Consider the following 25832-nt stretch of genomic DNA (forward strand, 5'->3'; position numbering starts at 1 on the left):
GTTCCCCCTTCACCAGAAACTGCCACACTTACAGCCATCGTTAATAGAGCAGGCAGTGATTGGTGATGCCAGACCTGGGATGCGACTGAGCTAAATGCCTTCATGTAAGCAGAAACCGGGGCTCATCACCATGTAGCCATAAAGCATTAACGTTATGGTCAGGTTAGCACTGCCGCTATGGAGGTTCTAGATTTTTGTCAAAAATAATTATTAAAAATGTCAAACACCACAAAAAAGGCAAAATTAGTGTTGAATGGCAGATGTGAAACGAAGGCAGCTATTTGAAGTCCCCCCCCCACATAGTCCTGCTGGTGTGGTATAACCCGTGTCGGTGCTGTGTGTGCAGGCCTCAGAAGCTGCTGTGGCACGGCTCCAGCGAGGGGGGCATCCGCAGGACGTCCAGCTACTGCGAGGCGTGGCGTGCGGGGGACACGGCCGTGACGGGGCAGGCCTCCCCGCTGCTCAGCGGCCTGCTGCTGGGCCAGAACACGCGCAGCTGCTCCAACCGCTTCGTCGTGCTCTGCGTGGAGAACAGCTTCATGCCCCCCCCGGGCAGGAACTGAGCATAGGTCCCTAAACCGCAGAGAACCAACCCCGCCCCCCAAAATCAGGCAATGTCTCCTCCCGTTTTTTAATTTTGTTGTTTCCATGTGTCACTTTTTCAAAGATGTAAATATATGTAAATCAATCCCTGATGCTGCAGTTTGTCCCCCTCATTGTCCAATCAGCAGAAGGAATGCCAAAGAGCTGATACCTCAAGTGCCATACCCCCCCCACAGGAAGTCGCCCTCTCCCTCCTGCTGTCTGGTCACTCCCCCCCCTCCCCCCTTCAGCTTCTGACATTTAAATGGATTTAAATGACATTTAAATGACATAATTTAAGAAGACAAATATCCTCGCCGCAGCTGATTAACGTTCCTGTCCATGTTCTAGTAAGAGAACCATTATTACTTCCTAACCAATCGCTCAGCACCATTTAAAATGTTTGTTTCATCCCAGAGGCTTCAACACACTCCTTTTTTAAAGGGTTCTAAGGGTTTGTGGTGTCGGACTCACACCTTTTTATATGTAAAATACGTTCAGTGTTTTAATTTATACGGCATAGCATAATACTAATAAAACAAGTGGTTCATGTTAGATTTTTTGATGAAGACACAAACACTACTGTGCAGAGTGGTATTGCCTTTAATAGCAGTATGTCTGTAAGGCATCAGGTTTCATGTATTAACAGTTCTAAGGTTCCATACTAGGAACCAACTGCTTGAAGAATAAAATGATGTGTGTAAGTGACTTTTTATACGTTATAAACATTCAGATGAAAGTAGTGGGACTTTTACATTTACACCGTTTTACTGTAACAAAAAATGGTCTCGCTTACCTAACTGAAAAAGAAAAATCGGTGTATTTTTGGTTCCAAAAGCTAATAATCATGAGAAAGTATGTGTTGTACTCTCTGGCTTAAATAAACGTGTTTTTTAAAAAATAGCAGATTTAAAATACAACATGGCCGGAGTTCCCTACTTCAGCGGCTGACTATGAACAGCGACTCCCGATCCAGTCCGGCCATATCCACTCCAGGTTTTTGTTCTCTTCCAACACCTACGTGGTTGAGCCCGGTGTTAAACGGTGAGTAGTGTAATCAGCAGTGAGTGGAGTCAGGACTGCAGGGCCATGGGGTCCCTCAGGGAGGGGGGACACACGACAGCCTCAGTCACGTTAGTGTCACGTTATTATTTACAGGGCGAGTGGCAGCCCCCTCATAAGACGTGCATTTGCCGGCACAGGCTGCCCCGCTGCTGAGAGGCCGGAGACGGTCCGTGTGGCACTGAGGGAGCAAGTTGGCGTTAATTTAAAAAGCTACAGACGGGACTGTGTGATTCCAAAAGCAGCCGCAAGGACGCTGCCGGGGAACAATTTTGCAAGGCAGCTAAGTCCAGCTATTAGAAAAGAAAATGAAAAGAAATGCCTGGACTTCCGGGTACAGTATGACACGCTGAAAACGTATCGCTTAAATGGCACTGAGCAGCGGTTTGCTTTAAAAGTCCATGGACAGAGAGAAACGGCCACGGGAGAAGCAGAACGGATCCCTCCCCGCCGTCTGGGCACCGTAGCCACAGAAACGGCGGCACTCGGAGTGACTGGCAGGTCGTGCTGCCACCAGGCAGGATGGGGGGTTCGTTCAAAAACAAAGACAAACTGGAAAAACACTCATATCAAGTTGCTGAAAGAAACACTCAGACGCAAAGGTTAGCTGATGAAAGCACACATGGAGACCCCCCCCTTCCTGTCCCCCCCATTTCCCCCTAACACTGCCCCACCCCCCTCCCAGGCCTTACAGCTGACCCCCCCATATCTCCACCGAGCCCATAGAGTTAACAAGGTCCAGCTGGACTTCACAGGCTGGCTTACCTCTAGGCTCAGGTCCCAAATCCCCCCCCCTCCCCCGTGCCCCTGCGGGGCTCAGCTTGTCCATAATGCCAAAAGGACTCTCATTCTCAGTGTATCTTCATTTATATCGAATGTGTGGCTTTTTGACTGCCCCCTTATGAACCCCTGATGCCAAACGTTACTCATCTTGCTCAAAGCAGCCGGGTTCCGGACGGTCCGAGGTCGGCCCCTTCGCACAGCTGGCACAGCGAGGAGTTCATGCTAATCAGCTGCTCTTCACATTTTTGGAAGCATTTCACCACTATAAACAGTAAAACAAACAATCCAAATTTAACTGCCGTTCGTTAAACTCAGAAGATTATTCTCTGTATGAATCCTGTCATGTTGCGTTGCCTACATGAGTAGTCAGACTTCCGTTTTGAGAATGGCGAAGAGTCATTTCAATTTTAGGAAATGACCCTCAAGTGCACATAATCTATATATATATATATATATATATCTCACAGTGTTGGATATCTGATAAGTCATGCAAACGCATACCCATAAACATCGTATCCTATTCTGCTGTGTCCTGTCACCGGGCTTCCTGTTCACTCTGCGGGTTCCTCGTACAGCCTATTGTTTAGTGATCTGACCCCCACCTGCACCCCTGAGCGGCAGAAGCGGGGGGATATAACCTCCCGGCACCCGGGAGGGGCGTCGTACCCCAGGACTTCAGCTGCAGTCATTAATTTCCTGAGGAAAACCTTCTGCGTAACCCACACTCGAATAAGTGATCTGCGTGACCTCTGCTGAGAGCAGCACTCCTGAGATGATGGGATTTATATTAATAGAGCTCCTGCTAAAGGCCTAATGGAAGTGCGGACAGGAACTGAAAGAGATGCACTTAGTCGCAATGGAAAGTGCATTAAACCAGAGATAGGATGTTGCAGAGAAGGTGTTTCTCAGCATGCACACTTGAACGTACTTGTGTTCTCGCGGACCCGTTCTACGTCACCTTCCACTGCTGAAGACCGGTTCCGATACCGAGAACAGAAGTACAGAGGATGGTACAAATCCCAGCATGCTGTTCTTGCCCCTCCCAAATCGCAACGGTACATTGGTTGCATCTTTGCCAAACGAGACTAATCCCATGATTCATTGCAGCCCAAGTTTGTTCTTAGGAGGCAAGATAGCAAGATTGCTGAGAAATAGCTAGACTCTGTTTACAGAAACAATGGCGGCTTCATCCAAGAACCATTTTCTCCTCTCCTAGGCTGGGTTTCACGCAGCAAACTGCATATGTTAGCCTGCATTTAGCTACATGTGTAAAGCACATTTGAAATGGAATGTATGGAAAAACATCCTTTTGTGAAGCCTGAAGGCTTTTTCTGAGAAGTGACGTCATGGGAATTGGACATTCATTGATATATCGCCCCGTCCGTCTGCGTCTGTAAGACCCGTATCGCCCCGTCCGTCGGCGTCTGTAAGACCCGTATCGCCCCGTCCGTCGGCGTCTGTAAGACCCGTATCGCCCCGTCCGTCTGCGTCTGTAAGACCCGTATCGCCCCGTCCGTCTGCGTCTGTAAGACCCGTATCGCCCCGTCCGTCGGCGTCTGTAAGACCCGTATCGCCCCGTCCGTCGGCGTCTGTAAGACCCGTATCGCCCCGTCCGTCGGCGTCTGTAAGACCTGTATCACCCAGGTGCTGACGGTGTCATTTTCGTTACGGCGACGTTCAGCACAACATGAAGCACCAGCCGTCCTCCTGCTTTTGACATCAGTCACACTTCACAATCATTTCCAGCACTGTTTACATCTTGTTCATTTTCAGCCCCCCCCCCCCACCCCCTCACCCTTTGGTATGCAGCACCAGACGGACGTTTGTTTACCTGAAACACGTCTTAGATTGAAGATTCATGAGATTCACGATTATATATTTGTCATTTACACAGTTATTCAAGTACAACATGTAGTGAAATGTACCCTGATTGGGTCCTGAGATTGTGCAATAAAGTTTAATAAATTTAAAAGCAGAAATATGAAAAGGCTTAAACTAAGGAATTGTAAATACACCACCAGTCAAAAGCTTTTGTGCACACTGAGATTTTCTATATTTGCATTTTACTCACTTAACATTTTACGAAAAATACACTCAGTATTCTTTGCTAACAAATAAATGTACAGTATGTTCACCATTTGAGTACCTTTTTAGCAAGAAAGTGTCATATCTTTAATTCATCAAAGTAACCTCCTCTAGCAGTTATAACAGCAGAGACAATTTGAGGCATTCCTTCTATAAAGGACATTAAATACTGCTCTGTTTCATGGGATGAAACAGTTAACTAGTGCACTTAGACAGCATATTTAACCCTGCCATCACCACACAACCTTTTAATAGGATGTCAGACATGCCTGTTACATACTCTGTCCATGTTATAAAGGAAACTTGTTTTATTATATTTTCATTAATAGTTGTTCACTCAACTTTCCAAAGCTTAACAAGAAAAAAAATACATTTAAAAGTGCTTAAAAAAACGCCGGTTATCTACAAAAACTTTTGACTGATTGTGTATATAGAAAAATATATTCCAAATAAACATTAAAATTATAGACAATATCTGTGTAATGTACAATGTAGCAGAATAGAATATATCTACATATGCATTGTAAAGAGCAGTGTGCTGGTTTGTTGTTGATGTAAATATACCTAAGATGAATTTTATATATATGAGAATAGCCAGTCTCCTAGGTATGACTCTCCATCACTACAGCCTGTGCATCAGATCCCTTGATCATCCAGCTACAGGGCACCACACTGGGCAGCATGCACTGTGAATGGAACAGGGCACCACACTGGGCAGCGTGCAGTGTGAAGGGCACCACACTGGGCAGCATGTAGTGTGAATGGAGTAGGACACCACACTGGGCAGCGTGCAGTGTGAAGGGAGCAGGGCACCACACTGGGCAGCGTGCACTGTGAAGGGAGCAGGGCACCACACTGGGCAGCGTGCAGTGTGAAGGGAGCAGGGCACCACGCTGGGCTACGTGCAGTGTGAAGGGAGCAAGGCACCACACTGGGCAGCGTGCAGTGTGAATGGAGCAGGGCACCACGCTGGGCAGCGTGCAGTGTGAAGGGAGCAGGGCACCATGCTGGGCTACGTGCAGTGTGAAGGGAGCAAGGCACCACACTGGGCAGCGTGCAGTGTGAAGAAAGCAGGGCATCACGCTTATATACATTATGGTTTTGATGACATTTAAGTCTCTTCAATTAAAGGCCGTGCCTAAGATGCCCTCGGGGTCTGCGAGCTGTTCTCTCTACACTTTGATGTTTGTCCTCCATGCTGATCATATGATGACAGAGACCCTCAAGGCTAGAGGGGTCATGTAACCCAAGGTGCCTGGGTTGAGGCCAGAGGGGTCATGTGACCCAAGGTGCCTGGGTTGAGGCCAGAGGGGCCATGTGACCTAAGCTTACTGGGCTGAGGTCAGGGATCATGTGAGCCACTTATTAACTAAGACATGCTAATACACTTTCCTTCTTTCTGATTATGGCCTTGTCTTTGCAGTTTGCATGTTATTCATATGATGATCATAATTATTATGTCAGCCTTAATTGTAACTGTGCACACAATTGCTAACACTGGACTAAACCTTTGTTCTACAGTGTTGACCACTAAAAATAAATTACACACTTAAATAAAGATATATATATTAAAAAAAAAAACAAAAAAACTTTTAGGTCTTGGGAGCAAGATGAGTGTGTATTATTTAATGAAACATGCCAGCTCTCAGGGATGGATTCGGGACGCGCATGACGTCATATCTATTGGAGACTGAAAGTCCAGCGAGGCTGCCTGCGGGAGTGTTATACCATAGTCCAACAGCAGCAGACTTACCGCCTCTGATGGCAGAACAGCCGGCACGGCTGGGGCTCAGTGTGGTATTTCTGTACCGATGTGCTGCCGCTGACCAGTATTTGACTTTTTATCCGGGGTGTCGCTTGAGATGGCTTGGTGCAGCGTTCCCGGGAATGGCATCGCACCCCGACATGAACAGGCACAGACTCCCGCACGAACGCTCGGGAAAATAACCCCAGTTTGGTGCAAGGAATCAGAAACCATCAAAACATTTGCTAAATACCCAAACGATGCATAATGGATTTAATGAATCGATATGGTAAAGGTAAAAAGGCTCACCGTGGTTTGAAGTACGAAAACACAATATAGAGCCCCCAGATTTCACATACGGAACTCGTCATTACCCCCATGACAGAACGTAGGAACGATCAGTGAGTGTTAAAAAGTTCTCGTTTTTATTATATATTGACGTCTATATCGAAGGTTACTGTTAATTCATTGACGTTCAATAAATGCTGTTTTGTTACTTAAAATTATTCCAGACCTCTAACTCCGAACCAAGGGAGTTTTTAGCTATCGAAAAGACGGGGGATAAGTCAAGTTTGGGGCTGGATTTTTTTTTGAAGGAAGATTGGCATCAGGGTTAAAGTTCCCGGGGAGGTTGGACCTATAGTGACACTCATGACTCTGAACAAAATATCTGATGCGGACTTCAGATCAAGAAGTTTGAGAACCGCGGATTTAAAGCAACGGGAAGGGATACGTGCTTTGCCAAGGACCAACGCCGAAGTTTTTCCCCGTTAGTTTTCTTAAAGACAGTTATCAGTGCGCTAAATGCCCCCCGCCCTATAATAAAGCGCAGCCCCCCCCCTCCTGCACATGCTCAGTCGGCGCCGCCCGCGGAGGCCGCTTCTCCATCTCCGCGCTCCGGCCTGCGAACCGCTACAGAGCTGGGAGCGAAGCCCCGGAGCGCCTCCCATGGAGCTTGTCAGTGCCGCAGACGCCCCTCTATGTTCCCCTTCACGATGTACTTCGGGATTTCAGTAAGATGTTCCTGTGTTTGGAGATGATCTTCTTTTTCCTGGCGTTCAACACCTACGATATCCTCCGTGCGCAGGGTAAGGCTGCTTTAAATTAAATACGTCTTTCTTTTAGGAGGGGATCTAGTCTTCGCCGGGCCTCTTCCCAGATTGTTTTAAGGTTTTCCGCTCTCTGTGTTTTTTTTTTTTTTTTTTTTACTTTTTTGATGTTTAAAGTTTGCGTTTTCGCTAAGAGCCGCGGATCTAACTGCTTTGCTAAGTGCCCCTTTGCCCCAGTCTGGCATTTGCCGCTGTAGTTAGTGGCTTAGAAAGGTAAACAAACGCATAAAATCAGCGCTGCTGCAATATACACCAGTTATAAAAATGGCAAAAAATACTAATAAGCATCTAGGAACTGATCGCAGCGTTTTTTGATACGTTGCACCACTTTAGATCTTTGACAGCAGAACTAAGTGTTTCAGAGTCGGATGCAAGTAAGTTGGTTTGCAGAGGGAACTCATGTAAGATTAATGTGTGCTTTCTTAAACAGATTTTTTTCTCATTTTATCGTTAGCTTTTTGTTCTACAAAGAACTGATCAATGACAAATAAACGAAAAAGTGACAGTTAATCTGCGACTGTGAACGACGCTGATAGTTATTTTACTTCTCGTTCAACCGTTAAGAATGACTGAAATATTTCGTGCTTTCCCCGAATTTAGGCAGTTTCTGGCATTTCCTGTCCAACCTCTGTTATAGTTACGAACAAAGTCACGATAACTCTCGTTAAAGAATAAAATACATCAGTAACTAACATTAGAATACGTGTTTTCAGGATTAGGATGTATTAATGTTTTTTTCCCTTGCAATCTGAGTGAATACGACAAATTATCTTAAATGTGTTTTGGGATCACGGCGGTAAAGATGTATTACGGGAGCGGCGACGATACTTGCTTTTAAAAACCAGGAAATGTTCGACTACGTCTTTCATTTACTTAGTGTCTAAAATCATGTATCATCTGAGTTTATTAAAACTTCAAAAAATCCGTCTTAAAATGGTAACTTTTTTTTAAAGGAAACGGGGTGGCTCTATAGATTAGCATCTGGGTCGTCTCTGAAGTCCTGTTTCCCTGCACATGTGCTCAGGATGTGGCTTTCTGTGGTAAATGCTGCCCTGGAGAGTCACCGCGCAGAGTGGGGGGCAGAGCAGGGGACAAAGGGTGGGACAGAGCAGGGGACAAAGAGTGGGACAGAGCAGGGGGCAAAGAGGGGGACACAGTGGGGAACAATGAGGGGGACAGTGCGGGAGACACAGCAGAGGACAAAGAGGGGGACACAGCGGAGACACAGCAGGGGACAAAGAGTGGGACACTGCAGGGTACACAGCGAAGAGGCAAAGAGGGGGACACTGCAGGGTACACAGCAAGGGGCAAAGAGGGGGACACAGCGGACGACAGCGAGGGGCGAAGAGGGGGACACAGCGGACGACACAGCAGGGGGCGAAGAGGGGGACATGGGGGGGAGACACAGCAGGGGACAAAGAGTGGGACACTGCAGGGTACACAGCGAAGAGGCAAAGAGGGGGACACTGCAGGGTACACAGCAAGGGGCAAAGAGGGGGACACAGCGGACGACAGCGAGGGGCGAAGAGGGGGACACAGCGGACGACACAGCAGGGGACAAAGAGTGGGACACAGCGGACGACAGCGAGGGGCGAAGAGGGGGACACAGCGGACGACACAGCAGGGGGCGAAGAGGGGGACATGGGGGGGAGACACAGCAGGGGACAAGGCGGGGCACAGTGCGGGGGGCAAAGAGGGGTGTGTAGCAGGGGACAGAGCGGGGAACAGAGCGCCCCTACACCGGAGCGTCATCAGCGCAGGTGATGCATCGCAGTGCCGCACACAGTCAGCCGAAGCCGCTTTAATAACCCCAGGTGACGCGGACTGTAGCTGCGTGTCTGTCTCCATCGGGATGGGCGATTTCCCCCCCGTTTCTCCTCTGCATTTCCCCGCTGCAGCCACGTCCCAAAGCCGGAGCCTTCATGCCGAGAAACAGAACAACATCTGTAACCAATTGAATCCCTGTAAGAGACTGTAGGAGTGTCTTTCCGAAGAAACGCCATTGTTAGTTTCTTATTTTTTTACATTTATTATAATATTAATAACAACCATCGTCGGTTATTAAAAGTTATTTTTAAACTTGGGCTATTTAGATTGTATCCATTCTGTCTTTTTATTGGACGGAATGGGAGATGCACTCAGAAAACACGTTTAATGAGACTTTTCTGTTATACCGAGAGAGTACAAAGTGGTCGGAGTAGGTGTGGGGGCTGCTGGCTGCACGGTCCCGCCTGCGGTACCATGTCCCGACATTCTGGCCTATTTACATCAAGCCCATTGGGCCACGATTTGCCGCGTTTACCGCCTCTGGCTCACTAAAGTCTAAACACTAAAGTGTTTAACACGTGTGATGTAATTTCCCTGGGATATTCTGTGAAAGACTAAAGCCACACACTCTGCACTAGTACATTGTACCTTAATAGTGTCTAATGTGTGTTCATGTATTTATTTATGTTTTTAAATATAAATTGGGATAATCTAGGATGGAAAAGGCAATTTAGGAGTCTGTCACATTGCATCAGGTGATATTGTATCAAACTATGAAAAAAAAAGTTTGCTATATGCTAACTATAAACGTCTAGTTTTTTGAATTGCTTCTGATTTTAACTTATATAATTTTTGACGAGTCTTCGCAGAATGTGCTTTGTAACAATGAAAGAGGATCCTGAGAGATTGTAATCACAGGTGTGATTTGTGTGCGTCTCAGGAAGTGTTGCGATACCGAGCAGGGAGGTGAATGGAGCATTTTCTAATCGGAGCACATTTTCATTGTGCACAGGTATGAACAGAACAAACACAGGAATCGGAGTGCAGTATCTCTGCTCTGTGAGTGCTGTGTAACGCAGAACGTTTTGGACGTGAATTCTAAGAAAGTAAATATTTTGAGAAGTAACACAGGACCAGGGCTTGTGAAAGAGGCTGTGTGAAAATAATAAAATAATGCATTCATAACTATTTATCCAATTTTTTGTATTTGCATTATTTTTAAAACGATGTTTTCACTAAAATGGTATGCCAACTTGTGTGCCCCGGTGGGGTGCCCCCTGCCCCGGTGGGGTGTCCTCTGCCCTGGCCGGGTGCCCCCTACCTCAGTGGGGTGTCCCCGTGTCCCCTGCCTCGGCGGGGTGCCCCCTACCCAGGTGGGATGTCCTCTGCCCCTGTGGGGTGCCCCCTGCTCTGGTGGGGTGTCCCTTGCAGTGGTGGGGTGCCCCCTACCTTGGTGAGGTGTCCCCGTGTCCCCTGCCCCGGTGGGGTGTCCTATGTCACCCTGTACTGCATATGCAGCTGAAACATGGATGGAAGTACTTTTTTTGATGCCAGACACATAAAGTCACCTCAGGCAGTCCTAAAATATTTCACTTCTCCGTGTGTGTTTACATCTAAGCTTGGGCCTAAGGACCAAGTGACTGCCACTGGCCTGGCACTGCATTTACTTTGCCAGTGAAACTGAAGCCACGCCTGCGGCACAAAGTCATATCATTGGTTACTTGTGAGATTCTATATAGGATCCCTCATTAGAGGTTAGCATAAGGGAAACCTGTATGACTATTTTCAGACCACCCTCAAACCAGTCAGTATTCTGTTTGGTTGTTGTAGTGCCCCAGAGGATGATGGGACAGATGGGTATCCTTTTACTTAGGCCTTAGCTTTGACTAAGGATCATTATTGCGATCAACCTACAAATACCCACAGGCTGTGAACCTGATTAGGTTTAGACCAGTGTTTCCCAACCCAGTCCTTGGGCACCTACAGATTGTCCATGATTTAGCCCCCTCCCAGCACCTTGCCAGACAGTCCATGTTTTTGCTCCCTCCCAGCTCTTTGGGAGGGAGGAAAAATGTGGACTGTCTGCGGTTCCCTGAGGATAGATTGGGAAACACTGGGTTAGACTATAGACACATCAGTGCACTGCTGTTCTGCACTAGTTAACCGTAGAATTTTCTCTACACATCGTGTTCTTCAAACTTTGTCCATCAGATCTCCGGGTCTTTTTCAGCAAGTTGCCTATGCAGGTGTTGGACACCTTTCTCCTTCTGTGACTGGCAGTCTGCAGTCATCACAGTCTTGTCATTTCAGTCCAAGTTAAACCAAAGAAAATCTAAAACCGGAGATCTTCTCTTTAAATTTGTTGGCTTCCTTATATCCACTAGTCATGTTAGCTTTAAATGTGACCATGCAAGACCATCTCAATTACAGGAAGTGAACTCTGATCCACAGACATTAAGCTCCCACTAAGGGGCATGGGCTTGCCACTAAGAAATGCTTTTGGGGAAAAGAAAATTGAGAGAGACACGTCCCTCTTTCATTATGCTGGCAGCTCGACTCTAGCCAGGAAATGATTGATTTGGTCGTGCTTTGAATTGTGTTAGTTCCTAGAAGATGAAGGAAAAGACCCCAGCATTTACATTTATGCTGAAACCAGCACTGCAGTCATCATACGACAAACGTGTAACCATTTTGTCAGGAAATATAAAGCAGGAAACAACCATGAAACTCTCAGGGGAATTGGACAGATGGAAAACTCTCCTTGTCATTTGATTGTACCATCAATGTCCCCCAGAAAGGCTATAATCTTGATGCTAGTCTTTTGCATGATCCTTAGGAAATATGTTTTTTTTTTTTTTATGGTACTACAGCATACGCTGCAGAGATGTGATGCTGCCTGTAAACCCTCACTTATCAATCCTGATGTCTTTCCAGCCTTCTAGAAGATATTTTTCAGCCATGTCACCCTTGAAAACATTTTCTATTACCATAATGTGGACAGGCAGTCAGCACACTCAAAGTTGTGTGCACGCTCGCATATGTTGGGTAAGCATATCTTTGTGGGGACCGCTCATTCATTTCTATTGGGAAAATGCTAATGCTAACTATGACAACCTTAGCCCCTACCCAGACCTAACCACAACCATAAGTAACCAAGTGAAATACTAGGGTTTTTGCATTTCTAGTTTTTTCATTGCAGTCACAGATTTTTATTAAATTGAGTTTTCTCTTATGGGGACTAGGAAACTGGTCCTACCTGTTGGCTTAATAATTAATGTTCAGGAAAATGCTATTCAATTGAGAAAGGTGGATCTAAAGTAGGTCTTTGGTTTGAGAATGTGGAATAAAATCTGTAGCCTATATGTTAATATTTAGTAGTGATTATTACCACAATAATCACAGCCTAAGAAGGTGGGTCTGAGTAGTAAATCTGAAAATGTAGCATGAATAGCCCATGAGCTGGCATGGATCTGTGCATTGAGAGACGGGTTCACAGAGGCGTGAGTAGCCGTGAGCTTGCTTGGATCTGTGCATTGAGAGAAGGGTTCACAGAGGCGTGAGTAGCCGTGAGCTGGCTTGGATCTGTGCATTGAGAGAAGGGTTCACAGAGGTGTGAGTAGCCGTGAGCTTGCTTGGATCTGTGCATTGAGAGAAGGGTTCACAGAGGCGTGAGTAGCCGTGAGCTGGCTTGGATCTGTGCATTGAGAGAAGGGTTCACAGAGGCGTGAGTAGCCCGTGAGCTGGCTTGGATCTGTGCATTGAGAGAAGGGTTCACAGAGGCGTGAGTAGCCGTGAGCTGGCTTGGATCTGTGCATTGAGAGAAGGGTTCACAGAGGCGTGAGTAGCCGTGAGCTGGCTTGGATCTGTGCATTGAGAGAAGGGTTCACAGAGGCGTGAGTAGCCGTGAGCTGGCTTGGATCTGTGCATTGAGAGAAGGGTTCACAGAGGCGTGAGTAGCCGTGAGCTGGCTTGGATCTGTGCATTGAGAGAAGGGTTCACAGAGGCGTGAGTAGCCGTGAGCTGGCTTGGATCTGTGCATTGAGAGAAGGGTTAGGCTTTCTGCTTCCATTCTGTCTCAGATACATCTGTTGCTGTTTCAGAAAAGCAGTGATTTCTTTCTGCAGAGAGGTGAGCAGGAGGTTACACCAGTCTGGGCCATAGAAAACATTTTTAAAGTACCGAGGTCCAAAGTGTTATCCCTTCCTATGTGTGGCCTGTAATGGGTCATGGCTGTTGGGCTTGCAGAAAAAGTGCCTGACCTGGGTGTCTTCAATGGTAGGTCATTAGTGAATAGTAACTTCACACAGTTCATTGTGATAAAGGTCTGTCCTCCAGAAATCTTAATTTAAACAATTGCGCGAAAAAAATCTGTGTTGAGGGACCCACAAAGGATTCCGGGAAGCGGCTGATGTATTTCATTATTTTGAAGAGCTGGCATGTTGGCACACACGTGTCCGCACCCCAGGCATGGGTGGGTGCTAGTGCGGGGCGGGGGGGGTGCATGTCTGTGGGCTACAGCTGAGTCTTTCGACATCCTCTGCTGTTCTGATGCTAGCCAGACTCAGCTTCAAAGAGAGCCCCCCCCTCCACCAAAGCCCAGGGAATTAGATTACCCTCAGCTGTTGGTGTTACACCACCAAGAGCTGTATAGAAATGCCTTCAAAGGATCAATACAATACAATACAAGACAATGGTGAGGCTCTGATAATCACACCTCTGTGCAGTGATTATTAGTATTTTCCTCTCTTACAGTTCTAGGACTAGTTGACTAATCCTGGCCGTTTTTTTGAAACTGACTGCTTGTCACTGTAATCTGTCTTCCCCTGCCTCCGTTGACTGTGGTCCCATTGGCCACTCCCACCTTCATTTTGCGTGGTCCCATTGGCCACCCCCACCTTCATTTCGTGTGGTCTCATTGGCCACCCCCACCTACATATGCTTCCATTTCCAATGGTCCCATTTGCCTCCCCTGTCTCCATTTCCCATGGTCCCATTGGTTACACCTACCTCTGTTTCCCATGGTCCCATTGGTTACCCCTGCTTGTGTTTTCCACGGTCCTATTTCCACCCCTGCCTCCATGTCCCATGGTCCCAATGGCCACCCCCTAACTCCTGGCCATTTTCAAAGTTTACCTTCAAATCTCATCCTGGGTCCTCCCATGATGATATGGATTTGACGTGAACACCCTAATTCTACTTAATGCCTGCCCCTCCCATCCTTAAGCGTCTTACTTGCCCATTCTTACCCCTCTAGCCCCCCCCACGCTAACAATGCCTCACATCTGCGTGCAACCTGCAGACTCACGGGCTCAGCCTGGGGTCTGCCACATAACTTTCCAATTCCATCTATCATCTGACCGCAGGCCATGAGGCTCTGCTAATCATAGGGGGCGCCAGAGAGCATTTTCCTCAAGCATGGCACTGGAAGGGCTGCACACGTTGCAGTATTGGTAGGAATGTTTAAAGGGCATTTACAGCAGGCAGGGCTGGCTCAGCGGGGAGCAGTGCACCCTCACTGTTGTGGGTTCGCGACCCGCCAATGGCTCTGAGCTTGTGCCTCTTACCTATGTTTGCGAGGGTTTCCTCTGGGGCCTACGGCTTCCTTCCAGGCCAGAAACATGCAGTCAAGGGAGTTCTTGCCTGTAAATTGTGAGCTTCAGCTGGTGTTCCCTGCCCTGTTCATTTGTGTAACGGTCAGTGGTTTCATTCAAGCATCAGTTCGGTGAGAAGTCTGTGGAGGCCAACTTCCCTGCAAAGGGTGTGGCTCAGTGTGCTGCGAGCCTCTGCCTGTGTTCAGGGGATCACCAGTTTGAATCCCAGGGTTGGCAGAGTGATTTTACTGTTGAACTTCTCAGCAAGGAACTTAACCCCAATTTTTCTCCAGGGACCGTAAGCCTGCTTTTTCCCTTTTGATAAAAGCATTAGCTAATTGCCTGATTGTATCATGGTGAATTTTGTGGATGTTGTTGACTGGAAAAAGGAAACTGCACATTGTCTGTGGTCCTGCTGGCTGCTACGGCTGTGTCACGCAGCGGCAAAATGTCTGCAGTGGAATGTGGAGAATGGAAGACATAAAGACCCCGTACGGTTGGTCTGTTTTCCAATTGCAGATGTGTGTAGAGAGCAGTGTGGCCGTCTGGGTGGGGGGGATTGCCTATTTGTCCCATCCCATTGCTGTATCTGTCCCCCAGGACCGTAGGCACACACCCTGAAGCCACGTAAACTCCTGCCAGAGAGGAGGATGTTAAACTGCTGCTTTGTCCACTCCTGTACATGTGGTCTCTTTGCAGGGCTCTGTGCGCCCGACAGTGTGCTGTTTCAGAAGGATGTGGATGCAGAGGGCTTGGGGGTGGGGGTGAGCTCCTGGGAGGCCATCTGTAGCAGTTTGTTTGGAGGGTGGGGGGTGGAGGATGGGGGGGCAGCGGGGAATGCCTTTGATGGAGCTTTTGGAGCTTTCTTTATTTTTTCCTATTAGAAATAGGGAGACGGTCACAGGGAATCGAGGGCGCATGTGTAACCGGTGCTGAGCCACAGGATATGAAGAGGGCATTCCAGCGAGGCAGGGGCCGGGGAATCGTGGGCACATGTTTAACTGGTGCCGAGCCACAGGATATGAAGAGGGCATTACAGCGAGGCAGGGGCCGGGGAATCGTGGGCACATGTTTAACCGGTGCTGGGCCACAGGATATGAAGAGGGCATTACAGCGAGGCAGGGGCCGGGAACGGGGCAGGGGACGGGGAACCGAGTGCGCATGTGTAACCGGTGCTGAGCCACAGGATATGAAGAGGGCATTCCAGCGAGGCAGGGGCCGGGGAATCGTGGGCACATGTTTAACCGGTGCTGGGCCACAGGATATGAAGAGGGCATTACAGCGAGGCAGGGGCCGGGAACGGGGCAGGGGACGGGGAACCGAGTGCGCATGTGTAACTGGTGCTGAGCCACAGGATGTGAAGACGGCATTCCAGCGAGGCAGGGGCCGGGGAATCGAGGGCGCATGTTTAACCGGTGCTGAGCCACAGGATGGTGAAGAGGGCATTCCAGTGAGGCAGGGGCCGGGGAATCGAGGGTGCATGTTTAACCGGTGCTGAGCCACAGGATGGTGAAGAGGGAATTACAGCGAGGCAGGGGCCGGGGAATCGAGGGCGCATGTTTAACCGGTGCTGAGCCACAGGATGGTGAAGAGGGCATTCCAGCGAGGCAGGGGCCGGGGAATCGTGGGCACATGTTTAACCGGTGCTGAGCCACAGGATGGTGAAGAGGGAATTACAGCGAGGCAGGGGCCGGGGAATCGTGGGCACATGTTTAACCGGTGCTGAGCCACAGGATATGAAGAGGGCATTACAGCGAGGCAGGGGCCGGGAACGGGGCAAAGGACGGGGACGGGGAACCGAGTGCGCATGTGTAACTGGTGCTGAGCCACAGGATGTGAAGAGGGCATTCTAGCGAGGACGGGAAATCGAGGGCGCATGTGTAACCGTTGCTGAGCCACAGGATGTGAAGAGGGCATTCCAGCGAGGACGGGAAATCGAGGGCGCATGTGTAACCGTTGCTGAGCCACAGGATGTGAAGAGGGCATTCTAGCGAGGTTGGGGAAGGGGCCAGGAATGGGGACAGGGAATCGAGGGCGCATGTGTAACCGGTGCTGAGCCACAGGATGTGAAGAGGGCATTCCAGCGAGGACGGGAAATCGAGGGCGCATGTGTAACCGTTGCTGAGCCACAGGATGTGAAGAGGGCATTCTAGCGAGGTTGGGGAAGGGGCCAGGAATGGGGACAGGGAATCGAGGGCGCATGTGTAACCGGTGCTGAGCCACAGGATGTGAAGAGGGCATTCCTGTGAGGCAGGGGCTGGGGAAGGGGCCAGGGACGGGGACAGGGAATCGAAGGCGCATGTGTAACTGGTGCTGAGCCACAGGATGTGAAGAGGGCATTCCAGCGAGGCCGGGGACGGGGCCAGGGACGGGGACGGGGACAGGGAATCGAAGGCGCATGTGTAACCGGTGCTTAGCCACAGGATGGTGAAGAGGGCATTCCAGCGAGGCAGGGGCTGCGGATGGGGCCGGGGATTAGGCCGCGTGGGGCTGGGGATGAGGCCAGGGACGAGATGAGGCTGGGGCCGCACAGCGGGAGCCGCTGGGCTCCAATCCTCCCCCCCCCCATGACAGCCTTCTGCTCCAGATGTGTGTGCATGTACGTGCATGCATGTGTGTGTGCGCGTATGTGTGTGTCTGCATGTGCATATGTGAGTGTATGTCTGCATATATGTGTGTGTGTGTGTGTGTGTGTGCGTCCATCTGTTTCTGCATGTGCATATGTGAGTGTGTGTGTGCACTTGTGTGTCTATATGTGTATATGTGTGCATATGTGTGTATCTGCATGTGCATATGTGAGTGTATGTCTGCATATATGTGTGTGTGTGTGTGTGTGTGTGTGTGTGTGTGTGCGTCCATCTGTTTCTGCATGTGCATATGTGAGTGTGTGTGTGCACTTGTGCGTCTATATGTGTATATGTGTGCATATGTGTGTTTCTGCATGTGCTCATGCGTGTGTATGTGTGCATGTGCGCATATGTGTGCCTGTAAGTGCATATATGTGTGTGTGTGTGTGCGTGCACATGTATGTGTGTGTCTGTATGTTCGTGTGTGTATGTGTGCACACGTATGTGTGTGTCTGTATGTGCATATGTGCGCATAGTTGTGTGTCTGTATGTGCATATGTGCGTGTGCATGCGTGCGTGCGTATGTGTGTATCTGTATGTGCATATGTGCGTGTGCGTGCATGCGTGTGTGCGTATGTGTCTGTGCATATGTGCGTGCGTGCGTATGTGTGTGTCTGTATGTGCGCGTGCGTGCGTATGTGTGTGTCTGTGCATATGTGCGTATGTGTGTGTCTGTATGTGCATATGTGTGTATGTGTGTGTCTGTATGTGCATATGTGCGTGCGTATGTGTGTGTGTCTGTATGTGCATATGTGCGTGCGTATGTGTGTGTCTGTATGTGCATATGTGCGTGCGTATGTGTGTGTCTGTATGTGCATATGTGCGTGCGTATGTGTGTGTCTGTATGTGCATATGTGCGTGCGTACAGTTGTGCTCAAAAGTTTACATACCCTGGCAGAATTTGTGATGTTTTGGCCATTTTTCAGAGAATATGAATGATAACACAATAACCTCTCTGTCACTCGTGGTTAGTGGTTGGGTGAAGCCATTTATTAGCAAACAATTGTGTTTGCCTTTTTTACATCATAATGACAACAGAAAATATCCAAATGACCCCGATCAAAAGTTTACATACCCTAGTTCTTAATACCTTGTATTGCCTCCTTTAGCATCAATGACAGCTTGAAGTCTTTTGTGATAGTTGTGGATGAGACACTTTATCTTCTCAGATGGTAAAGCTGCCCATTCTTCTTGGCAAAATGTCTCCAGTTCCTGTACATTCTTGGGCTGTCTTGCATGAACTGCACGTTTGAGATCTCCCCAAAGTGGCTCAATGATATTGAGGTCAGGAGACTGAGATGGCCACTCCAGAACCTTCACTTTTTTCTGCTGTAGCCATTGACAAGTTGACTTGGCCTTGTGCTTTGGATCGTTGTCATGTTGGAATGTCCAAGAGCGTCCCATGCGCAGCTTCCGAGCTGATGAGTGCAAATGTTCCTCCAGTATTTTCTGATAATGTGCTGCATTCATCTTGCCATCAATTCTGGCCAAGTTCCCTGTGCCTGTGTAGCTCACACACCCCCAAAACATCAGCGATCCACCTCCGTGTTTCACAGTAGGGATGGTGTACTTTTCATCATGGGCATTGTTGAGTCCTCTCCAAATGTAACGTTTATGGTTGTGGCCAAAAAGTTCAATTTTAGTCTCATCACTCCAAATAACTTTGTTCCAGAAGTTTCGAGGCTTGTCTCGGTGCTGTTTGGCATATTGTAAGCGAGCTATTTTGTGGCATTTGCGCAGTAATGGCTTTCTTCTGGCCACTCGACCATGCAGCCCATTTTTCTTCAAGTGCCTCCTTATTGTGCATCTTGATACATCCACACCACTTTTTTTCAGAGACTCCTGTATGTCAGCTGAAGTTATTTGTGGGTTTTTCTTTGCATCCCGAACAATTTTCCTGGCAGTTGTGGCTGAAAGTTTTGTTGGTCTACCTGGTCGTGGTTTGGTTTCAACAGAATCCCTCATTTTCCACTTCTTAATTAGGGTCTGAACACTGCTGACTGGCATTCTTAATTGCTTGGAAATCTTTTTATATCCTTTTCCTGTTTTATGAAGTTCAACAATCTTCTCCCGCAGATCCTTTGATAATTCTTTTGCTTTCCCCATGGCTCGGAATCCAACAAAAATCAGTGCAACACTGGATGACTCATGTCAGGAGCCTAGAAACTCACTGACTTTTTATACACACCCACTAATTACAAGCAAACAGATCACAGGTGAGGATGGTTACCTTTAGTAGTCATTTACACCTGTGTGTGTCAACCTGTGTCTATGTTATCATGCCAGAATTTCCAGGGTATGTAAACTTTTGATCGGGGTCATTTGGATATTTTCTGTTGTCATTATGATGTAAAAAAGGCAAACACAATTGTTTGCTAATAAATGGCTTCACCCAACCACTAACCACGAGTGACAGAGAGGTTATTGTGTTATCATTCATATTCTCTGAAAAATGGCCAAAACATCACAAATTCTGCCAGGGTATGTAAACTTTTGAGCACAACTGTATGTGTGTGTCTGTATGTGCATATGTGCGTGCGTATGTGTGTGTCTGTATGTGCATATGTGAGTGCGTATGTGTGTGTCTGTATGTGCATATGTGCGTGCGTATGTGTGTGTCTGTATGTGCATATGTGCGTGCGTATGTGTGTGTCTGTATGTGCATGCGTGCGTATGTGTGTGTGTCTGTATGTGCATGCGTGCGTGCGTGTGTGTCTGTATGTGCGTATGTGTGTGTCTGTATGTGCGTGCGTGCGTGTGTGTGTGTATGTGCGTGCGTGTGTGTGTGTGTGTGTGTGCATATGTGCGTGCGTGTGTGTGTGTGTGTGTGCATATGTGCGTGCGTATGTGCATGTGTGTGTGTATGTGCATATGTGCGTGCGTATGTGTGTGTGTATGTGCATATGTGCGTGCGTGCGTATGTGTGTGTGTGTATGTGCATATGTGCGTGCGTATGTGTGTGTCTGTATGTGCAAATGTGCGTATGTGTGTATCTGTACAGTACAGTGCCACCATCGTTCCCCCGCAGCATGTGAATCGCTTTTGGTTTAGTTTGTTTTTGCTCCATATCAGCCAGATGCTGGTGTCATTCTTGGTGGATTCGCTGCACCACTGCCGCTGTGGGGCTGTGCCGTCCTGGGCTGTGACGGAAATTCTCTGCAGGAAATCGGTAAATGACGTACTGGGTGACATCACAGTGCTAACTTTACGTTATGTGTGTCAGAAAGAGGCTCCAGTAGGAGGGCAGATAGGCAGAAAAGTCTTATTAAATGCTGTCTGAATATTTGAGCTGTCTCCTGAAAAAAGATGTTTGGTCAGGAGGGGCTCACCAAGGGCTGGATATTTACAAGATATGTGTGTCTATCCAAGACAATGGCTGATAAACCCAGTAACAGAAAGTGTGTCTGTGTGTTTGTTTTTGTGATTATAATTATTATTTTGAGAACAGTGGACGTGATAAACGAATATAAAGTCCATTTAAGCTGTGGTACCTTAAATCTGACAAGTTACCCCTATAAGCCAGTAACCCGCTTCGTAGTACAGGCCCCAGATTTCCCCACAATGTGATAAAACCCGGTTATTTTGAATTTTTTTCAGTTTGCACAAGAAGAAACTTAATTTAATAAAAATATTCAAAACCCTAAAAATGCCAAAAGTCTTGTATTTTGTTTGGTTACTTATGGTTAAGGTTACGGCTGGTTTTCAAACTAAGGTTTTCATTGTTGGATTATGGTTTTTCTCAAAAAAAAGAATGGCATTTCCCCACAAAGACTCATGTTTGTTTGTGTGTCCAGGTGTACATCAGCCTTGACACAGGTGTAACATGTAACTTTCCTTAAAATGCTATACGATCTCATCGTTGTAGATGTCCAGCGTCTGTAATGTTTCTGTAACATTAGGCCTCATTTATTCGGAGCTGGCTTGGTTTGCCATGGCTTCTTTTGAAGGTATTATCTGAATATGGACCTGCTCTGTCTCGGAGGAGTTAATGCTTAAATGCCTGTCTTCCTCTTTCTCTTTTCTCCTGACAGATTCCTCGTGTTGTGACCATGCAGAGGCGGTGCCCTCAGCATGTAAGGAAGCATGTGATCAGGTAGGACATCTCCTTCTGAGCAGCGCTTGGTGTCGCCTCTGAGTGGACGTGGGCGGGGGTTGGGGTGGGGCGGCGGAGGGTCATCGATATTGATTAGAGCTGGAAGTGGGTGTGCCCTGTGTTTGGATCAAAGTGGGGGATCCTGGTGTGAGATCATTGCGGGAGATGGTCAGGCGATTATCGGAGATGGTACATGGGTGATCTGGATCATCGCTCTCCAGAGCTTTATATAGCCCCTCGCTTCACTGTGGAGTGAGTCAGATCTTTGCAGAGAGAATTTGTTCATCTGGCCTTGAAAGCCGGTAGGAGTGTCTGAGAGCAGATTGTATGCTGAACATTTGTGGGAACTTTTGTAGGAGCATAGCATCGCCAGCCCAGTCCCCTAATAGGTCATACCCAAGCTTGTGGGCTTGCATTTTGTGGGATCCTGTTCCTCTTTCCACTAATGGTTGTTTTGGCTTTTTTGAATCCGCAGTGAGTCCCTGAATATTGGGTTTTGCTTCACGAGGTTCCAGCTAGAAACAGCTTTTTATACTGTGGACCGATGGTAGGACGTGTCCAAACTACACGAAATAGCAGTCAGTTACCACAAAGCAATCATTTGTTTGTCATTTTTGGACAGCTGTGCAGTATATCTAAGTATTACAATTCAATTTGCTCCATTTGTTTGGGGAACGAGAGCAAAACCGAAGGACCACTGTGTAGCCATGTTAATTATCCCTTCAGTGAACGGAACTTCAGATCAGCAGTGGCGACTTCAGAGGCTCGGCGAGACAGCCTGTAATAAAAATAAAGGACGAAAAGAGGCACTGCGATTCGTGGGAGCTCACTGCAGTGCCGAAGCGGGTGTTCGGCTGCGTCATATTCAGCAATGACACACTAGTTAGAAAATTCCTCATGCCTTTATAACCATTGAGAGAGGGAAGGAAGAGGAAGAAAAGGGACTGTACAGTTGTACACAGCCGGCTGAATGTGTCTTTATGGCAGGGTGAATGTACCACTGGAGCCGGGCAGAGTCCAAGGTGAAGCACAGCCTTTGGGCTTTCAGCCTTGGCCCCTACGGTAAATGCCCGCTAATCGAGAGAGAAAACTTTTCCTTCTTTTGATGTCCGGAGATGAAAAGGAGACCCCCGTTCGTGGATGGGACTGGGGGGGGAGCTCTCATCCGTGACCCCTCCTCCCTCACATTGCTCCAGACCTACTTCACCCGTTCCTCTGTGTCTCTCTCTCACGTGGGGGACATGAAAGGCCATTTTTATTAGAGAAGGTTTCGTACCCGTGGCATTCCACTGACCCCCCCCCCTCCACTCCATGTGAAGGAAAAAGCCCCGCCCCCCTTTGATTGTCTGCTCCGTGCACCTGCCTGTATTGAGTGTTGGAAACAGCGCCCCCTAGGTCCTCATGGAATTACTACTGGAATCCTGCCTCAGAGAGGTGTCCGGTTTTCAGGAACACCACGTCATGGACGTCATGGACCCCGTCACAGATATGACCTTTCAGGTGTACTCTCCGTGTCCCCGTCACAGATATGACCTTTCAGGTGTACTCTCCGTGTCCCCGTCACAGATATGACCTTTCAGGTGTACTCTCCGTGTCCCCGTCACAGATATGACCTTTCAGGTGTACTCTCCGTGTCCCCGTCACAGATATGACCTTTCAGGTGTACTCTCCGTGTCCCCGTCACAGATATGACCTTCCAGGTGTACTCTCCGTGTCCCCGTCACAGATATGACCTTTCAGGTGTACTCTCCGTGTCCCCGTCACAGATATGACCTTTCAGGTGTACTCTCCGTGTCCCCGTCACAGATATGACCTTTCAGGTGTACTCTCCGTGTCCCCGTCACAGATATGACCTTTCAGGTGTACTCTCCGTGTCCCCGTCACAGATATGACCTTTCAGGTGTACTCTCCGTGTCCCCGTCACAGATATGACCTTCCAGGTGTACTCTCCGTGTCCCCGTCACAGATATGACCTTCCAGGTGTACTCTCCGTGTCCCCGTCACAGATATGACCTTCCAGGTGTACTCTCCGTGTCCCCGTCACAGATATGACCTTTCAGGTGTACTCTCCGTGTCCCCGTCACAGGTATGACCTTTCAGGTGTACTCTCCGTGTCCCCGTCACAGGTATGACCTTCCAGGTGTACTCTCCGTGTCCCCGTCACAGATATGACCTTCCAGGTGTACTCTCCGTGTCCCCGTCACAGATATGACCTTCAAGGTGTACTCTCCGTGTCCCCGTCACAGATATGACCTTCCAGGTGTACTCTCCGTGTCCCCGTCACAGATATGACCTTTCAGGTGTACTCTCCGTGTCCCCGTCACAGATATGACCTTTCAGGTGTACTCTCCGTGTCCCCGTCACAGGTATGACCTTCCAGGTGTACTCTCCGTGTCCCCGTCACAGATATGACCTTTCAGGTGTACTCTCCGTGTCCCCGTCACAGATATGACCTTTCAGGTGTACTCTCCGTGTCCCCGTCACAGATATGACCTTTCAGGTGTACTCTCCGTGTCCCCGTCACAGATATGACCTTTCAGGTGTACTCTCCGTGTCCCCATCACAGATATGACCTTCCAGGTGTACTCTCCGTGTCCCCGTCACAGATATGACCTTGCCACTGTTGCATTTCAGTTACTTTTTGTTACGGTCAATGTCAGAGTGTATGTTCCCCCAGAGAGCTTGCCAGCTATGAGGCACCGGGTACCTGACCACATCAGACTGGTATTTGGTGTGAGACCCTGCTTTTGGGGATAGTTTTGTCAGTGACGCCATAGGTTCTGATGCGCTGATGTGCTGATGGGCTGGGATTTTTACACTGTGAAATATAAACTTTTCCCACATTTCAGCAGTGTTACGCAACACTGAGTAGAGTCATCGTCGTCTCTCTGTGTTACAGGGGAAGTCATTAATCTCACCTTGCATTGCTTGGGGACTTTGAAGCCCTGTAGATGAATTTCACACCCTCTTTGTCCTGCCCAAACCGAAAACAGCTTTTTTGGCTGGGGAGGGTTTGCTTTCTGTTGCGTGGTGGGTTACGCGCTGTGCTTGTCAGGCCCCACTGGCCCCCCCACGACCCCGACGTGAGGCCGGTTTACATAAAGCCATCGCGCAATGCGGGGGGTCGGAGCTTCACAGCAGGACTTCAGCTACGGTGCAGGAATCCTGAGGAGTGACACTGTGATGCGGAATTTAAACAAACAGCATGGCTGTGTGCAGGAGGAGCGTCTGAGAATGCGTGTGGCTTCCCCCCTGATCCTGCCGCCTGCGACTGTGAGAACGCATGGGTGTGTGTGTGTGCGTGTGTGTGTGCGTGTGTGTGCGTGTGTGTGTGTGTGTGTGTGTGTGCGTGCGTGTGTGTGCGTTTGCGTGTGCGTTTGCGTGTGCGTTTGCGTGTGCGTGCGTGCGTGCGTGCGTGCGTGCGTGCGTGTGTGTGTGATGCACACATGCAGACTCTTTGACGTGAAGCCTGTCTTTCTGCAGCTCTCCACCATAAAGAGCGAGTCCCGGCTGAAACATATGCTCCAGCTACTGCCAGACTACTGCCCAGAATCTATGGTGAGCTCATCTGTCTGAAACATTTACTCCATCTCTGTTTTTCTGCTTATTCCAAACCTCAATATACATCTTAGCGACTTGGATGCAACATAATAATTTACTGCTCTCTCATTGAAGCATCTTGCAGTTTTTTTGTGATTAAACATTTGCTGTGTGACTCAGTTCCCTTTTCATTGAGAAGTAACGGCAGCTGATTCTTGTTGCCAGCTTTGGCACCGTGTCAAACCCGCCCAGCCCAGATTCCTTGGCAGTTCAAGGGCTACGCTGGGACTGGCTTAAGGAAAAGCACAAGCGTCTTCTCTTAGTCACACACGCAGTTAATTTATCTGTTTTCGTCTCTGTATTTCTTAGATGTTTGTCTTTCATTTCTGACTTCTTGTTTTCCTTGGGTTCCACGTACAAAGCTGGTGTTTGATGTTCTGTTCCTCCCGTGCCCCAAGACCTTGGGCTGCCAACTGCTAGAACTTATGAACATGAATCACAAGCAGTAATCAGATCTTTCATATTAGTCATTTTTCCTCAAAATGGAAGTTGGTACTGCTAACATCATAAAGCTAATGTTCAAGTCCGAGAGATATTTTTACATAACTTACTAAGTACTACTGCCGGTGCAGTATTGCAAATGTTAAATCATTCATGGAACACATGTAATACAAAATCAATCACTTCCGCTGAGGCAGTAAATAACTAATAATTAGTTGCCGTGGTAAACTTTAGCAAGGATTCAAGGCACATTTATTTAATTAGTTCTTTGTTTCATATTTTTCACTGTTGCTTATCTTGGACAGTAACATGGCAAATATTATTGGCCAGATGTATGTATCTGTGAGG

At 48.2% G+C, this 25832-nt stretch overlaps 2 protein-coding genes across 5 annotated transcripts in view; both read left to right on the plus strand.

The window, feature by feature from the left end:
* col15a1b (collagen, type XV, alpha 1b) overlaps window positions 1-1290 on the plus strand; it is a 93074-nt gene extending 91784 nt beyond the window's left edge. For all 4 annotated transcript variants that reach the window (XM_049000840.1, XM_049000837.1, XM_049000839.1 and 1 more), the window contains one exon: window positions 347-1290. In XM_049000840.1, the coding sequence (XP_048856797.1) occupies window positions 347-563 (217 nt within the window). In that variant the 3' untranslated portion in view covers window positions 564-1290. The remainder of the gene's footprint in view (window positions 1-346) is intronic.
* Window positions 1291-6971: 5681 nt separating this feature from the next.
* LOC125723977 (reversion-inducing cysteine-rich protein with Kazal motifs-like) overlaps window positions 6972-25832 on the plus strand; it is a 51252-nt gene continuing 32391 nt past the window's right edge. The window contains exons 1-3 of the mRNA XM_049000794.1: window positions 6972-7344; window positions 21382-21443; window positions 24927-25001. Coding sequence (XP_048856751.1) covers window positions 7275-7344; window positions 21382-21443; window positions 24927-25001 — 207 coding nt within the window. The 5' untranslated portion in view covers window positions 6972-7274. The remainder of the gene's footprint in view (window positions 7345-21381; window positions 21444-24926; window positions 25002-25832) is intronic.

This window comes from Brienomyrus brachyistius, unplaced genomic scaffold (genome assembly GCF_023856365.1).
Source record: "Brienomyrus brachyistius isolate T26 unplaced genomic scaffold, BBRACH_0.4 scaffold53, whole genome shotgun sequence".
Taxonomy (NCBI): domain Eukaryota; kingdom Metazoa; phylum Chordata; class Actinopteri; order Osteoglossiformes; family Mormyridae; genus Brienomyrus; species Brienomyrus brachyistius.